The 18,899-nt window shown below is 37.2% G+C and overlaps 1 protein-coding gene across 2 annotated transcripts; it reads left to right on the forward strand.

Annotated features, from left to right (window-relative positions):
• Positions 1-905: 905 nt before the first annotated feature.
• Positions 906-18,899, forward strand: LOC127423931 (bile acid receptor-like). Of its 2 annotated transcripts, XM_051668639.1 has the most exons (11): positions 908-1,253; positions 6,363-6,501; positions 12,352-12,705; positions 12,862-13,002; positions 14,394-14,539; positions 14,676-14,771; positions 14,857-14,944; positions 15,017-15,133; positions 15,231-15,326; positions 15,661-15,774; positions 18,185-18,899. In XM_051668639.1, the coding sequence occupies exons 2-11, from the start codon at positions 6,405-6,407 to the stop codon at positions 18,391-18,393; spliced, it is 1,458 nt and encodes a 485-aa protein (XP_051524599.1). In that variant the 5' UTR covers positions 908-1,253; positions 6,363-6,404; the 3' UTR covers positions 18,394-18,899. The 2 variants fall into 2 exon arrangements, with proteins under 2 accessions (XP_051524600.1, XP_051524599.1); XM_051668640.1 differs by lacking the exon at positions 15,017-15,133 and having other exon boundaries at positions 906-1,253.

Here is an 18,899-nt window from a genome sequence, read left to right on the forward strand (position 1 = left end):
AAGTCTTCTGAAGTCATATCACACATTGTGGGAGGAACACACTGAAATTTAAAGAAACAATTCACCCAAAAATGACAACTCTCTCATAATTTTTTCACCCTTATGCTGTCTCAAACTCGAATTACTTTCTTGCTTCTGCAGAACACAAGATATTTTGATTACGATATGATGCATTTTATCCCTACAATGCAAGTCAACGGGGTCCTACAATTTCAAGCTCCAAAAAGAACATAAAGGCAGCATAAAGGTAATCCATATGACTTGCATGGTTTAATCCATGTCTTCTGAGGCAAAACAATTGGTTTTGGGTAAGAAACGGATATCAACAGTCTCCTTGGCACATCATTATTTGAAGATTGATTACACTTCCTTGCACCTGATGCATGCGTATAGCGTGCATTGAGCGTATGGAAGTGTAATCGAGCTTCAAATCATGATGATTGCTTCAGGAATCCACTTGAGTCGTTTAGATGTCCTTTATGCTGCCTTTATGTCCTTTTTGGAGCTTGTATGTGTTGGACCCTATGGACTTGCATTGTATGGATATAAATAGTTCATATCTCCGTCAAAATATCTTTGTGTTCCGCAGAAGAAAGAAAATTCACACAAGTTTGAGAAGGCATAAGGGTGAGTAAATGATGAGAGAAATATTTTTGGGTGAACTATTACTTTAGGTTTTTATTCACTGAAAATCTTGCTTGTCAGCTGTGGTCACCATTCACACCATTTCATTGTTTGGAAAAGAGCAGCTTGGACATTCTGCTATACAGTACATTTATTCTTTGTGTGTTTCATGGAATAAAGCAAGTCAAATGGATTTGGGATGACATGAGGGGTAAGGCCACGTCCACACTAATCCGTTTAACTTTGAAACATCCCTTTTTAAGTTTCCTACTGTCATTGTTTTCCACACTATGCTCTGTCTGATATTGGTTCATTTAAGGAAAGTCCCAGATCTTTTCCTCACTTTTCAATGACAGTGAAGTTGATCTTATCAAGACAACGCTAAACTTTCCTTTTTGTGTTATCGACTTTGTGCTCCACTGTTTAAACTGCATGCACGGTACCAAAGACACATACTGGTGTGTGTTTGAATTAACAGTTTGTGTTGGAGGAGAGCACAGTTTGTTTTGTGCATGTGTGTTCCTGCATGTATTTGGCAAATGCTGGAAGTCAGGGGCTGGACTGCTGTCAACATCACGAATGTAAGAGGCAAATTAAGCTGAGATTCAGCACATGGAACATCAGAGCTGGTAAGTGCACAAAAATCCTTTTTCTCTACTAACTGTGATTACATACTTAAAGTAAATGTTAAGCAATAGTGATCCACTACTAGTCAAACGTTTCATTTCCTTATAGGCAATTGCTTAAATGCTTGAAATTAGTTTCATACACAAATATGAATTGTTCCTACATATGAATTTCTTTATAAAACATACATTTAAATTTGCATTATTTCTAATGGATTAGTTGGACTAGACAGTGAAAGAAACGGAAAAGCAGCCAACAAGTGCCTTGCATACATGGGAACTCCTTAAATACTGTTTTAAAAGCATCTCAGGTGGGACCTTGTGAATTTGGTTGAAAGTCCAGAGTGTGCAGAGCTGTAATCTAGATAAAGGGTGGCTACTTTTTTTAAAGATATAAGATTGGTCACACTACATAATTCCCATTCTTCCATTTGTGTTATTTTATAGTTTTGATGCCTTTACTATTACTCTAAAATGTTGAAAATAATCCAAAAAGATTAAGTACGTGTCCAAACCTTTGATTAGTAGGGTATATATAAGGCCTGAGATCATAATTTTAATTGTGATTAACTGGGATGAAATCTAAGACCAGCCATTTTTGACAACATCTAGCAACAACAATATACAGAAATGGTCTCAGACTAAGTGCTAAATCTAATTTTAGAAGATTTAAAAAAAAAAAAAGTTTTGTTGCATGTTTATTCTGTCTGTAATTTTATTTATTTTTTTCATAGAAAGTTTGATGGAGGTTAGCAGAAAAAAAAAAAAAGTTTTTCTTTAAAAAAATTAATAATAAAAAAAGACAGTTTTCTCCCAATTTTATTATCTTTGTGGATACTTTACAATTCCATTATTTCAGTCTATTTTGAGTGTGCTAGTTGAGTTAACCAGACTGAAGTCAGTCAGTCATGGTGCACCATTGTTGATAATTGCCTGCATTCAGAACATTACAAGCAGCTCTGGACTTTAGTCCAAAACCCTCCAAAACTGTCCCTGCGCAAGGTCGTCTAATCTAAGAGTCCCGTTTCCTACTCAAATTTGTAAACATGGTGCTGCCCAAGCTAAGCTACAAGCAGACAATGAGCAAACATAATACAAGATAACGGAATAGCTGATGAATGATAGATGAAGAGAAATAAATGAAGGAAATTGACGATGGAAGAGGTTTCTAAAGTACATTTATTGGTGTTGTTGATACAGTGTTGTATCATATTTAACATGATTATTCATATTTAACATTATGTTTTATGCATCTTCTAATACAGAATGTACTTCCATTGGGACTGTTTACGCATACTGGCAACAATAGTTTCAACATGTTAAAGGCACGTCTATTTATTCAGGGCAGACGGGGGCTAGTTGGCACAAGGGTTATCTCTGAGTAACTGTAAGGTTTTGAGTCAAAAGTCCAGTTACACAAATGTGTTTTCTCTAGCAGTGGTTTCATGCTGGTTGCAAACATCCAGTTAAAAACTGTCTAAAATTAGAAATATGTTTGTGAATTCTATCCTCCAAACTAAAATTTCAATATCATATTGTTGCTTTAGCTCTTATATAAACAAGTGAACACAATAAAACCACACTGGGATACATTCAGACAAGGGCCAACTATGTATATAATAAAGCTAGATTTTAATTGAAATGTCAAACAGTGTTTTCAGGACAATGGCATTTTTCAAAAATAAATTGTATACAATTTATTAATTACAATATTTGTTGGCCAAAACAATGGATTGATATTTTTGTACGGTACTCATACATTCTTGCCGTTTCATTAATTATTTTGTGTTTCATAAGATTTTTATACTAGTTAAATGTTGCTACAAGTCTATAATAGGTTGTTTAATGGTTCCATTGCAACAACTTACCCCCTATGTGTAACAACATACCCCAAGGTCAATATATTATGGCTGGGGCTTTATGTGGCTGGCTATACAACAATTAAATTACCCTTAGAAATATTGACTGGGTTAAAAAGTGTAACAACTAGCCCCGGATTCCCCTACTTGCGGTATATATACTTGAAAGGCTATGTGAGAAAAATTAATCAGTGTTCAAACTCTTTCCACCCCATTCTCTTTAGTGTCTTGCCTCTTTTAACCTCTTCTAAAATTAGTCTGTCCATGGAGTTCACTAAGGTCCTTTTTAAGCCCTTTTTTTAAAGGAAATAACGCACAGACATTGTGATGGATAGCAAGGGAGAGATAACAAAAATGTTCACTCCCTTGTGTCTCAGAGGCACTAATGTTATCCATTTCAAAACCTAACAAAATCTGAAACCGAGGTCAACCTCTTTGCATTTGAGATGCTACTACAGTAACGCTGTTTAGGATGTTCTATGTCAGCACAATGAGCTGGATGTGAGAGGGCACGTGTTAATGACATCATTTGTGGGTTTTCAGGAAAGACTGCCCCCTCTCCCTGGCCCTGCTTGGGGTCTAAAGTATATAGGGTGGGAAGGTTAGATTCCTACAATGCAAAATCTTTATAATGTCAAAGATTAACTGCATGACAAACAGAGCTGTGGCAAACAGTGTGTATAAACACTCACTAAGGCTCCAGAGATGAGCTGGATGTCACTCTGTCTTTCCTTTAGGGAAAGAGAAATCAACCCACATTGCCACATAGAACATGGAGATCCTAAGAGTAAAAATACTGTAGTTCCTGTAGCTCAACTGGTAGAGCACCTCGCTAAGAACATCACAGTCAAGGGTTTGATCCAAGGGAACACAATTTCTGATAAAATGTATACCATGAACGCACTGCAAGTCCCTTTGGATAGAAGTGTCTCCCAAATGCATATATATATAAATGTAAAATGAATGAGATATGGGAAGCAAACTGGAGGAATCACAGTATAAAAACAATGTTCTACCACTTAAAGGGATAGTTCACCCAAAAATGATAATTCTCTCATTATTTACTCACCCTCATGATATCCCAGGTGTGTATGACTTTCTTTCTTCACCAGAACACCTTTGAAGAAAAATAGAAAAATATCTTAACTCAGTAGGTCCTTAAAATTCAAGTGAATGGAGATTTCTCTTTTGAAGCTCCAAAAATAACAGACAGTCACCATAAACGTCATCGATATGACTCCAGAGGTTAAATGAATGTCTTCTAAAGTGATATGGTCACTTTTGGTGCGAAGAAAGATCAATATTCAAGTACTTTTTAACTATAATCCAAAGTGAGGATAAGCTGCACGATAAGGAGGAGTCCAAGCTGTCTCTCACGTGACGTATTCGTGTTGCCATGATACCTACGTAATCTCAAGTTCTCCACTCGGTTGAGACATCCAGTTTAAGCACACAAACACACCATTGTGAGTAAAGAAACAAATAATAACAGATCTAAACCAAAACCAACCAAGCTACTGTACAGTGTTCCTCCTTCTCACCTGTAAACAGCACTGCTCTTCCAGCTGTGATGCACGTGTTCCAGTTCTTGCGTTTCAAATACCAATGCGATTACGTCACACGCGCATACCGCTGCCGACCGGAAGCATCTTTTTAACTTCTTAAAAAACTTCTTAAATATTTATCTTTTTCGCACCAAAAGCGATCGTGTCACTTTAGAAGACATTAATTTAACAGCTGGTGTCGTATGGATGACGTTTATGCTGACTGTCTGTGACTTTTGGAGCCATTCACTTGCATTTTAAGGACCTACTGAGCTAAGAAATCTTTCTATTTTTCTACAAATGTGTTCTGGTGAAGAAAGAAAGTCATACACACCTGGGATATCATGAGGGTGAGTGAATAATGAGAGAATTTTCATTTTTGGGTGAACTATCCCTTTAATTACAGGAAAATTTCTGCCAAAATACAGGACATCCCAGGTAACACAAGACAGTTGGCAGCACTATTATCAACCTATAATTTTCCTATACTTTTAGCGGTAGTTAAGGTTAGGGTTGAACTTAGATGTTTTCTTGACAGGGATGATGTTCTAGGACCAAAAAATTATGGTTGGTAAAACATGACAGGAAGCATTTTAACATTAATCCAACAAAATAAAGCACATATTCAACTATTAATGCTCAACATTTGCTCTTAAGGAATGTTCAGGGTAAATAAACATTTACCCTGTTTACAAGTAAATAAAGAAGGGACTAGCCGACATAATTTTTTTTTGTGTGCAAATCAATAGTATGCAACAAATGCTGTTAATGAGATTAACTTGAATTAAACGCAGACTATTCCTTATATAATCACTCTTGTACTGCCACAGGAAATGAGGAGACATATTGTGCAAGTTTTTTCATGCAAGACTGATGCCTCACAAACCTGTTAAATGACTTTATCACAATCAAAAGCACACAAAATTTTACAAACTGTACCATCACAGTTCACAAAACATTCTCGGATCAATATCATAAGTTCAGCCATGGTTCTTTGTCACGCCCTCAATTCGAAAAATCAGGTCTCAAAGAAAATACAGAGTTTCCCACTGGTAGTTATGACACTGTTGTGCCGTTCATGTGCCCTGATCTCATAAACATGGATCATTCTGACATGACTTGCAGTCAGCATACGATTTCACAGATCCTGATCCCAACTTAATCCGTCTTTGGACCAGTTTCTACAGTAAGTGTGAAAAATGCTTCCAGTGGATGTCACTGCAAAAGTTATTTTTGGATCCAACATGGTCACTCTGATTCAAATGTTTGCAGTTCCTCTTCTGAGTTGCAATGTTCCTGAACAAGGATGCAAGTTCAGGTGTGTTCAAGGGGTCAAACAGCTGCTGCACAATGCTGGGAGTCAACTACAGGCCAAACCTGTTGAGACCAATTGGGACAGGCCTCTCTTTGTAGGGTCTTTTCCTCTGCCAGAGCAGCTGTTTGGACACACAGGCCTCATCTCTTGTCTTATTCTCACAGTCGATGCTCTTCATCTCCTCTTAGAGCCCCTAAGGACCACAGACGGAGATCTCCACAGCCTTCACGATGTTCTGTCATAACCTTTTTGTGACCGTGATGCCTAAAATAGCTAATCTAACTCTAGGGTTGAAGAGCCTGCTGTTGTCAGTGCCATAAATGAAGAAATGTTTGAAGACAGTGGATTACGATCCTCATGTAGGGTAAATTAAAGTTTTTGCACTCTTTTATAGGTCCAGACATTCTCAGTAAACAACGAAAATCCGACTGTTCAGATGAGAGAGGGGACAGATCCTGAGATGAGCATGTCAGTCGGCGGCTACTTCTCCGCATCAGACACGTTTGACATCACCGTTCCGCCACAGTACTATGGTGAGATTCCCCTTTCATATGGAAATACAGTAATGTTGAAAGTGTTTTATTATTCAAACAAACTGCTATGCTCTTCATACAATGTTGCGATCGTGTGGCCTAGTGGATAAAGATGTTGGTTGGTAGCTGAAAGGCTTTTGACTTTCAAGTGGCATAACCCTCAAGTAAAAAGTATTGCGAGTATAATAAATATTAAAATACTTTCAATGCACCTTCAATACAGGTAAGTATACACAACTTAATCAGTAATTACAAAAATGTTTTCAAACAATGCCTTTTAAACTTTTTTTTTTTTTTTTACATTTTTGAGTAACAAATAAAAAGTTGTTGTCTTAAGGTCACTACATTTGCCCTTAAAAAAATGTGCTTTTTCCTAAAAAAAATTTATTAAATTTTGAAAATTTCACACAGTAATGAGGGCCTTAAGGGTCTTCTCTGTTTTATGGTTTTTTTTTTACCAGTTGAGCAATAGGAACTACAGTATTTTTACTCTTAGGATCTCCATGTTCTATGCGTCATTGTGGGTTGATTTCTCTTTCCCTAAAGGAAAGACAGAGTGACATCCAGCTCATCTCTGGAGCCTTAGGGAGTGTTTATACACACTGTTTGCCACAGCTCTGTTTGTCATGCAGTTAATCTTTGACATTAAAAAGATTTTGCGTTGTAGGAATCTAACCTTCCCACCCTATATACTTTAGACCCCAAGCAGGGCCAGTGAGAGGGGGCAGGCTTTCCTGAAAACCCACAAATGATGTCATTAACAAGTGCCCTCTCGCATCCAGCTCATTGTGCTGACATAGAACATCCTAAACAGTGTTACTGTAGTAGCATCTCAAATGCAAAGAGGCTGACCTCAGTTTCAGACTTTGTTAGGGCAGTGCCGAAATGGATATCATTAGTGCTGATTACAGATTATACTGCAGGTAAAACTAAGATATCATTCTTATTTGACAAGGAATCAGTTCTATTATTTCTAAAAATGAGCATTTTGCACGAGAGAGTGTTTTTCACTGATTCTTGCGATAAGGGACGAAACATGTCCTACATAAAAAAGTCTGGTTTATGTTAAAAATCAAGAAATTCATAATAATAAAAATACTAAAAAAGTTCAATCTAAAGGAAATGTGTATACTCAGGGCATTCATTACTTATATTTTAAAAAAATGTCATTAAAATGTTTTAAATGCATGCTCTATACGTGGACGCACATGTAACTTAACCTGTCCTCAGCAAAAGGTCACAATGTTAAACTGCCAAAGAAAGTGTTAAAAATGCAACAAATTCATAAACATAAATATCAAATGAAAGGTAGGGATCTGTAAGATATCCAACTTTAAATGATATTTTCCATAAAAAACTGCCTTTTAAAGTTGTGTCCTCACTTTGTGTCAATTTATTATAATCCTGAATAAATCAGACAATGTCATGGACATAACTCTGAGTACCCCTTTACCGCTTCCTGCTCATGGTGGATGCAACAGTAGGACACGTGGTCTGGTAAATTTGATCTTTTTTCATATTCTAAACAAACAATGTTGAAGTCTCTGCGGTCGCAGCTTCAACATGCCAAATCTGTCATCTCATTGTGATAATTTCTGTTAAGAATTGTGGAATAATTTTGGCATTTTAGTTAAGGTTAAAGAGGGAGCTTCAACTGAAGAAAAAATCTAAATGGCTCCAGTGTACAACACATGGTTAAGATGGAAAAATAATAAATTTTGTCAACCCAGTCAGACTTTTCAGAATAGTGTAAAAACAGAAAAAAGTGTATAGAATGTATTTTATTACTTAACCCCTTTACTGAACACCATTACTAATTAAAGACTTTACACTCTTGTTGGATGGATCAGATTAAAATAGTATGATTTTTAGTGTGTCTGATGGAGTGGACACAAATTACAGTTAAATGTAAGTTATGAAGTGAATAAATGTCAATTTTCAAAAAGAAGCATTTTTATTAGAACCTGTTCCTTTAAATGGTTCATTAGCGGAGACCTTTGTCTACAAATATATCCATTTCAAATTACTTTAGTTAAAAAAAATAAATACTACGATTTAAAACATATTTTGTCCCTTATCTCAAGAATCAGTGTTTTATATAACCTGCAGCAGTGGTCATATAATGAACAAGATGAACGAAATATCAATGTATAAATCAAACTCACTCGGAATACCGACACGGTTTTCCACGCATCATTTTTATTAGGCTATAACCATGTATGTGGTTACAGACAAATGATATAGAACAGTGAGATCGCTCACAGAAACTTTTAACTTAAACCATCTTGCCTGCACTCAACTCCAGTATCTCACACTGGCTGAGTTCGGAATGGCATACTACCCACACTACTCTTCCTACTTTTGCCATATGTGTCTATTGCAGAAATAGTATGAGTAGTATGGTAGTATGCAATTCCGAACTCTGCCTCTCACTATCTGGACACGGATGACTTGTGCTTCACTGTCTTCACTCTCATTGGTAATCACTCACGAATGTTGCTCGTCATTTGCATAAGGTTGAAATGCTCTCAGCTTTGTCTTGTCTCTCACCATGGTGAAGTCACTTTGCTCTGAGTAAACTCTAGAGACTGTTGTGCTTGAAAATCCCAGGAGATCAGCAGTTACAGAAATACTCAAACTGGCACCAACAATCATGCCACAGTCTAAATAACTGAGATCATATTTTTTCCTCATTCTGATGGTTGATGTGAACATTAACTGAAGCTCCTGACCCGTATCTGCATGATTGTATGCATTGCACTGCTGCCACACGATTGGCTGATTAGATAATTGCATGAATAAGTAGGTGTACAGGTGTACCTAATAAAGTGGTCGGTGAGTGTATTTTTGATTACATTCTGAAGACTTTCACACACATTGAAAATGAAGTAAGACTTTTGGATAAAAATGTAAAAATTTCAACCGTATACTGTCCAGATTACAAGTGCATGGCTGTGTAAGCAGAGAGTGTGAGTGCTAGATTGGCCTGCCTGCAGTCCTGACCTGTCTCCAGTTGAGAATGTGTAGCGCATTATGAAGCGCAATATACGGCAATGAAGGCGCAGTACAATTGCAGAGCTGAAGAACTGCATAATGGATGAATGGAGGAAAATTCTGCTTGATCAATTTAACAAACTTGTCTTCAGTGCCAAATGCTTAATACATGTTATTAGAAGAAATGGTGATGTTACACAGTGGTAAACACTTGACTGTCCCAACTTTTTTGGAGCATGTTGCAATCATCTGATTTGAAAGTAGTGTATATATATATATATATATATATATATAAGGGTAAAACATGAAATAATGTCTTGTTGTAGAGCTTTCAATATAGCACAGGCTGAATAGAATTTGAAAATCACTCCTTTTTGTTTTTATTAGCATTTTCCATACTGTCCCAACTTTTATGGCACTATTATGTCATTTATAGCTTGACAGTCCCCATTCTTTCACAACTGGAAGGCCAATTAGAGATAGTATTTTTGTAAGTTTTTCACCAACATGAATGTTTACAGAGAACTCCAGTGGTTTACAAATAGATGCTTGCACAGCAAAGTTACGTTATAGCCTTAACAGGACATAAATCATTTTTGAGAAAAATAGGTTCAAAGGAGACAAACTGCCACATAGCTTGGGATAATTATGGAACGATGACAGGGAAAGGAATAGATTTGCTGTAATGGGATTGAAGACTCTGAGTGTAATGATGAATAATTAGGGGTCCAAGCACCGAAGATGCAGGAACCCTAATGTATTTGTTTGATTTTCTTGTTATTTTTCTTCTTCTTCTTCTTCTTCTTTTTTTTTCTGCCCTAAAAGTGTCTGGGCGTCAAAGACCGTAAGTCGTAGAGATGCCAAACTTGGCAGGATGGTTCCAAATCCCCCCCACTACTCAGGCATACAGACACACATCCGTCAGACACTAGGTGGCACATTTTGAACCGTAAGGGCTAGAAGCAAAATTATTTTTTCCTCTGATTCCTTGCGTCATGCCGAAGAGTTTTACCCCCTGCAAGAATTTTGCTCCGCCCCTTCGTTGTCCCGCTATTTTGGAGAACTTGTCCTAGGCCGTTTGCCCGATCGGAACCAATCTAGTGCAGAATGATTCAGCAGAGTCCCAATATGAAAAGTTGTCAAAGAAATGTTGCACACCTTTGCCTCTTGGTGGCGCTATAATAATTAAAATGCTGAAAATGTCTCTAACTATGGAACCGTTGGTTCGATCAACTTGAAATTTTGCATGCACTGTCAATCGCATATCTTTACAAACATGCCCGCCATTGACCAATCAGCTTTCAGCAGCATTTATATAGAGTTATATAAGGCCGATCGGAACTAAACTTGGTATGCCTATTTGTCTCTTGGCCCAAGAGGTCTGTGCAAAATTTGACAAAAATTGGCCACCGGGAGGCACTATGGCATTTTACATGCACGTAAATTGTTGTATATGCCGCTGTGTTTAAAAAAGAAACACGTTATTCAGACCATGCTGTAAACCTCCTCATTCTAAGCAACTTTGCCTTAAGCACCATTGGTTTTTAAACAAAACGTTCAATAAATACTTGAGATAACTTTAAAAGATTACTTTTTCGAACTAGTCGTAGGCCGGTTGCCCAATTGGAACCAAACCAGTGCAGAAACATTCTCTGGATTCCCAAAATGAAAAGTTATCAAAGGAATTGTAAAATTGTAATTTATCGTCAAACGGTATGCTAAAACGTTCATAATGGGTGTGGCCACTTTTACTAAAATGGTTATAACTCTTGAACAGATTGAGATATTATCACCAAATTTAGTATACTTATGTATGAGGTCATTCTGAGGACACACACAAATATTACGCACCTCTGCCTCTTGGTGGTGCTATAATGGTTAAAAACAAATATGTCTCTAACTATGAAAATTTCTAATCGACTTGAAATTTTGCACGCAGTTTATTTGTCCAAGGTGTCATCAAGGTCTTTGAGGACAGTTGCATATTTTGAAAACATTGCTGCCATCGACCAATCAGCTTTCAGCAGCTTTTATATAGTCAATTTGTTTAATTTGGCATCCACTGGAGCATTTCTGCCAATTCTGATTATTTTGGTTATTTCTTCACATGTGCTTGGACCTCGATGATTGCCACTTACGGCTATATTTTATTAATGAAATTAATGTTTTTCAAACAAGTTTTCTGAGAACTCCCCCATCTCTCTTTGGTTGGACAAACAGATGGTTCCACCCCAAAATAACCCATTGATTGAGCCAATTTTGGTTGGCATAAAGAGAAATGTATTCATGGCACCAGTGTATACACTTTATGGGGATTTCAATCTGCGAATGGCTTATTCATAGTTTTCTCTGCTTATTAGGCTGGGATAGGAGATAACATCCAAAACAATTAGATCTTGCTCTTTCACTATGATAAGCTCCAAAGTTGTTGTCAAAAAAGGAATAAATAAATAAATAAAATGTTCTCACTTGTGCAGATGTGATTCAAAAATGTTGCCAGTAGTGACATGTGTTTTCTCTATGGGGGAACACAAATCTAAAATCCATCTTCATAACCCTTCATCCAAAAAACAAAACAAAAAAAAACACGAAGGCTGCATTCAGTACGGTTATAAAAACCCATAAGCTACAAAGCAAATAACAAGCATAAACAAAACTGTAACCTCTTCAGCTGCATCCTGTTTCCAGAGACCCAGAAGGTCTTACTCTGGCTTTTTCATATTACATCCCAACGGCCTCATAGAAATCATTAGGTAATCTGAGAATCATGTGAAAAAGGAGCATATTCCTTGTGTAACATTTTCAATTGTTTCATTCATCTCCATCTCAATATGTTCCTCTATGTTCTTGCTGCAGATGTTCTTGAGGATCCACTGAGCTGCTCCTACCAGGATCCAGATCTACAAAGTCCTCTTTATGGCCAGCAGCCGTTTAGCTCTGTCAATGTACAATTCTCGACATATGGCGTGCCAAACGCTCAACCGTGTAACCCACCCTACCCCTATGGTCACCAATGTTTGGAGTACATCTGTGAGCCAGACTTGGAGGTCCAAAGCCCAGCAAGGGGAAGCATTGTTGGTCTCCCCCTGATTAAGAGGCCCAGAATGGGCCATGGAGCTCGCGTGAAGGGTCAGGACGAGCTCTGTTTGGTGTGTGGTGATAAGGCTTCAGGATATCACTACAATGCCCTCACCTGTGAGGGCTGCAAAGGTTCGACAACTGCTGTGTCTTAGAAAGCTGTACTAAAGTTTTGAAAACATAAATCCTTGATGCACTTCAAAACCCCAATTTTAATTTCATGGGGTCTTTTAAAACGAAGTATCAACTATCCTGTCTGTTTCTGAGAACCAGTTTCTCGTTGTTCAGGTTTCTTCCGAAGAAGCGTGACTAAAAAGGCAGTGTACCACTGCAAGAGCGGCGGAAGCTGCGAGATGGATATGTACATGCGGAGAAAGTGTCAGGATTGCAGACTCCGCAAATGCAGAGCCGTCGGGATGCTGGCAGAATGTGAGATTGATGCAAAGCTTCTAAACTGAAATAAAACTTCTTATGTTTGAGTTCGTTTTCATCACGTCTTTTAAATTCTCTTCCTGTCAGATGCTACTCCATAGTAAAGCAATCGAAAGTTCAGTTAGCATCATAAAGCGATGTCAGCATTAGCTAATTTCAGTGGGGAAGCTACTGCACATTCCAAAGCTTCAAGCAACTCTTAAAAAAATGTAGTTACTGTTGCCACTCTACAACCTATTAACAAAAAGTAGCCAACAAAATTGATGTAATGAACTTACAGAGAATGAATTTGCATTACATCTATATAATGAAGAAAGTATTTTAAAAATTAAAAATAAATAAAACATCTGCATGCAGAATTTAGTTATATAACAACAACAACAAAAAAAAAACACATTGTTTTTGTGCCACATAAGGACTGTTCTGATTTAGGTCTCAATTAGAGGCGACATTAAACATCATAATATGATAACATTAATTTGAACAAACACATTCATACTACATACAATTAATAAAACTAAAAAAACATCCTATTTTATATAATGAAAACCCAAACACTGTTACACATCTATTAAACTGATACACAGATGCTGTTAACTAAACATTTAGCTTCAAAAGTGAAGACCAAGTTGGGGAACCTTTTTCCTATTGAGGGCTATTTGAGTATTTACAAAGTTATTCACATGCCATACAATTGCTTGCAATTTCTGATTGTGGGTTGAAATTAACTAATGCATTCCGTTGCATGCTCACGTACCAAGGGAAAAAAACAAAAACAAATGAAAAATGTCTGTCTATTATACAGTATTTTGTGTTATTTATTTAAGTTATTTTAAATCCTTTTTATATAGTTAATGGAATCAAGTCCATTTTTTTGCTTTTCAAATTATTTCATGGCCTCACAGGTCGGATAAAATGATCCCACGGGCCTGATATGGCCCTGAGGCCTGACGTTCCCCACCCCAGATTTACAGAAATCATCTGAACAAACTGGTTCACCAAAATGAACTGAACTCTCCAAAGCTTCCTATAAGTGAATTGGTAAATCGTTTGTTTAACCAGTTACAGAAACTGTCCAAACGAACCGATTCACAATGATTTGGACTTCCCAACACTATTACGAGAGAAAGAGTGAACGGTTTAGGTGAGCACATTTAATTTCCTGACATTTAATTACTGTTTTTAGACTGTGTGCACAATATAGTGTGACAACTGTAGTATTATATGACCCTACGCCGCTACTCTTTGGAAAAGTAGCTTGTCACTGGAAAAGCTAGACTATTGAGCTACTGTCCTGCTACTGAAAAATGTAGTCAAGTTTGTAGTGTCACTACTTTTAGTTATTCACTCCTCAAACAATGGCTGCATTCCTGGTGTTGTCTTGTCAGGTCTGCTTACGGAAGTGCAATGCCAATCAAAGCGACTGAGGAAGGGCTCTAAACACAGTGGACACAATGGGTCAGCAGGGAGAACTGAGGACGACGACTGTTCTGAAAACAGAAGCGTCTCATCTACAAGCAGATTCACTTCACTGGTAAACCCCTCTAAACTTAACTTAAAACTGCTCTGCTTTTCACCTGGCATTTGTTGTAGGTTTGATTTTTAAGGCAAATGTTAAATCAGAAATGTGGGCAACTAATTTGTCATTGTCAAAAATACTGTGTTTGCAGGTATCATCAGGTCTCTCCAGAGAGCAGAGATGCATTCTGAATAAAATTGTGGAGTCTTATCGTAGGTACATAGTTCAAGACAACCTGTACTGCCGGGTATGTCAGAGACCTTTTCCTAAATGAATTTAGAGATAAATAATTCCCATAAGATATCGCATTAAGGTTCTTTTTGTTTCCCCAGGTGCCATTGTGGTCAAGTTTAACAAATAGTGCAGAACTGACCCCTCCTCGGACAGAGAAGCTTTTGCAGTTTTCGAGGAGTGTACCTGGTCAGTTTCCTCCCAACTTCTTTTAGATCACACCACACAGTTGGTAAAGAACTAACTGGGTATGTTGTTTAGGCTTTGAGCTTTTGGAAAGTTCTGACCAGAACACTCTACTGTCCAGCTCTTCAGTGGAAGTCATGTTCCTGCTTTTAGCTCAAAAGTTCTCAGAGAAACCCAATTGTGTTAGCACTGGTAATTACATGAGATATATAATTAAATGTTTTTGCTGTTCTCTTCAAGCAACTCAACGGCATGAATCGTTCACTGTGATTTCCTTGTTTCTTAATAGCTTTGTACCCTGCAAGTTTGAATAACTCAAACCCAGACTGGGTGAAATCATTTGAGTCCAAGGATGGGAACAACCAAAGGATAACGACATGCTCAGGTGATCTATGATAATTATTGCTGGAAAACTTTTGGAGCACCGAAGAGAGCTATGGGCTGAAACATTTGCTCGCTGGTCTGTTTTGAACTTACACACGGCACTTTTTCACTATGCAAGTTAAATTTTTTTTAATTTTTGATAGACTTTTTTCAGTCTGTTTTTTATTCAGATACTGTGGACAGCATCTCTTGTGGATTTGGGAAAACTCTCATAAATACATGCTCTGACATGTCCAGTGTGACAATGTATCATATAATTATGTTCTAAGTGATGTATTATAATTTTGTCCAATAGAATCTGCTAAAACTGTGATGTGATTTTTATCTTTGATCAGGGATGAACGATGAGCTTCTGGGATCTGTGGTAAATTTCCTCCACAGTATGGTTGTCATAGCAGTAACCGAGGCTGAATATGCACTTCTAACTGCAACTACGGTGTTATGTTCAGGTCTGTTGATTATGATTAACACTCTTGTGCATTGATTGACTTATTGTATGTGAACTTCTTTAGTGATGTCACCATATTCAGGACTTCCATTTCTAAGTCAAACCAGGGGCGTCGCTAGACATCAATGTCATTAGTAGGCCATTAATAAATAATCAAGTTCAATTCTTGCAGGATTTTTAATGTGGCTTAACCTTGTTAATACAATGGTATTATTTTTGATAAGGAGTGACAAAGCTCTCAAATTCAAATTTCTGAGAAATACATACATACACAAATATATACAACGATCAGCCACAACATTAAAACCACCTGCCAAATATTGTGTAGGTCCCCCTCGTGCCGCCAAAATAGTGCCAACCCGTATCTCAGAATAGCATTCTGAGATGATATTCTTCTCACAACAATTGTAAAGTCCGGTTATTTGAGTTACCGTAGACTTTGTCAGTTCGAACCAGTCTGGCCATTCTCTGTTGACCTCTCTCATCAACAAGGCATTTCCATCCATAGAACTACCACTCACTGACTGTTTTTTGTTTCTGAGTAAATTCTTGAGATTGTTGTGTGTGAAAATCCCAGGAGATCAGCAGTTACAGAAATACTCAAACCAGCCCCTTTGGCACCAACAATCATCCATGTGATTATTTAATAAGCCAATCCTGTGGCAGCAATGCAGTGCATAAAATCATGCAGATACAGGTCAGGAGCTTCAGTTAATGTTCACATCAACCATCAGAATGGGGAAGAATGTGATCTCAGTGATTTGGACCGTGGCATGATTGTTGGTGCCAGATGGGCTGGTTTGAGTATTTCTGTAACTGCTGATCTCCTGGGAATTTCACACAAAACAGTCTCTAGAATTTACTCAGAATGGTGCCAAATACAAAAAACATCCAGTTAGCTGCAGTTCTGCAGATGGAAATGCCTTGTTGATGAGAGAGGTCAGCAGAAAATGGCCAAACTAGTTCGAACTGACAAAGTCTATGGTAACTCAGATAACCACTCTGTACAATTGTGGTGAGAAGAACATCATATCAGAATGCTATTCTGAGATGCGGGTTGGCGCTGTTTTGGTGGTACAAGGGGGACCTACACAATATTAGGCAGGTAGTTTTAATGTTGTGGCTGATCTGTGTATATAGCCAGGCACATTTCAATGTTGTGACATTTATTTATCTTTTTTTTTGTTTTGTTTTTGTTTGTCCAGATATATTGTTAATCAAAAATACATTAAAAATGCAATTTACACAAAACAATTACTTGAATTCACCTCTATGATGAACATGTTTGCAATTACCGAGTTCAAAGTAATTTATTTTTTATTTTTTATGGGGTTTAAAGTAAAAAATGTCATCAAAAAAAAGTCTCATTAAAAGCTGGAATACTTTAAATAAAAAGTAATTTTGGACTGAGTGGTGCAGAATAATCTTTAAATACTATTTCTTAAAAAAATAAATAAATAAAAAAACTGTGAAACAAAATTTAAATTACGGTTCATTTTTGAAAAACGTGTCCACTACATCAAAGTCATGTGTAACCAACATGTAGGTAGCCATTTTGTTGTCATGTAAAAATATATATATAAAGAGGACACCTTCAAACCCCCATGGGTGTTTGTGATGTTTAAAATCAAACAATCAACCAAACAAAAAACATTATTTTTTTAATATGATTAAATATCAAAATTTTGAAATTTTGATGAAAGTTTGTTCAGGTGACATGGTGTAACCCTAAGTAAATTTACTGATAGTCTTGACTAAAAAAATGCATCATATTTGTAAAAATCATATTTGTTTGCCATGAAAAATATGTCTGAAAACTTGAAAATAAAAATAAAAAAAAAAAAAAAAATTATTACAGTAGTACCATGTTCACTCATCTATTTAAGGTGCAAGGACAGTATTTTAATCTTTAACTTGGTTTCACATCATGACATTTTTCCAAGTCATGAAATTCATTTTTTAAATGCTTTTAAAAAATTTCTGAAACCAACATTGACACAAAGACTACATTTACATGAACCTGACACATGTTTTAAACTAGATAATTAAAATATTTCTCTTTTGTTTTCACTTCAGGCAAACTTTTTTGATAATGACCCTTTGTGAGTTAATTAATTTGATGTACAGTGCTAAAATAACCCCTATCTCTTTGCAGTTTTGGGCTTTTAGCAGGTGAAGAGACTTTTTCCATGATCAAACAGACAGATACAGTAGCAGCGGAAGTCAAGGTTAATTGATAGTAGAGTCAAAGTTAATCTACCCTTCAGGGTTATCCAAAACAGATTTGGGGCTACAGCCCTTTCAGGCTAGGTCAAGCGACGGCTCTGGTCAAACAGCAAATAACACAATCAGATTTTAGCTTATAGATGTAGACATGTTTGTCCTCTCTTGTCTATCCTCTGTTGAAGCAGACAGGCCATCTCTGCGTGCTGTGAGCTGTGTGGAGAACTTACAGGAGTTTGTTCTGGAGCTCTTGTCCAGAGTATGCTGCTGTAGTCAGGGGGCAGTGCAAAACCCACGACGCTTTGCCCGGCTCCTGGGACGACTGACCGAGCTGAGAACACTGCAACACAACCACCTCACCCTTCTCCCACAGCAGCCCTGGGACATGCAGTCCTGAGACAGCCTTCAGGGAGAGATTTATCATGTCTCATCTGTTGCAATACACTTTTTATTTTGTCCCAACACAAAAATGCAGGTCAATGTACTTTTGGCAACCCATGTGCAAACACACATGTAAAATAATACAAATAATAATAATACATTTTTAAGCCTGATCCTTGCAGAAAAATCCACCTTAAGCTGGTAAAAGTTTTTTTGGAACATATTAGCTGGTTCCAAAACCCAGCTTGATCACCTTGAGCTGATGATCAGCTGTTAGCTGGTCCAGGATAGTTCCCCAGCTTGCACCAGCAAAAGACCAGCTACCATCTTCCAAAACACTGCTACCAGCTTAAGATGGATTTTCCAACAGGGAGTTTCTTATATGCAGTAGATAAATGTTTGCTTTCTTTTATAAATGATACATTTGTGAGTTGCATTTATTAGTATACAGAACCATGTCAATGAGACATGGAGTCATTACCTTACCTTAATGTCAAATACAATGCTGGAAGTTGCTCTTGA

Source organism: Myxocyprinus asiaticus, chromosome 33, assembly GCF_019703515.2.
Source record: "Myxocyprinus asiaticus isolate MX2 ecotype Aquarium Trade chromosome 33, UBuf_Myxa_2, whole genome shotgun sequence".
NCBI lineage: Eukaryota > Metazoa > Chordata > Actinopteri > Cypriniformes > Catostomidae > Myxocyprinus > Myxocyprinus asiaticus.

Coding starts and splice junctions, on each gene's coding strand:
- LOC127423931 (XM_051668639.1), top strand. CDS start 6,405: ATGAGAGAGGGGACAGATCCTGAGATGAGCATGTCAGTCGGCGGCTAC. Junction 6,502..12,351: donor CGTTCCGCCACAGTACTATG/GTGAGATTCCCC, acceptor TTCTTGCTGCAG/ATGTTCTTGAGGATCCACTG. Junction 13,003..14,393: donor CGTCGGGATGCTGGCAGAAT/GTGAGATTGATG, acceptor TTGTCTTGTCAG/GTCTGCTTACGGAAGTGCAA.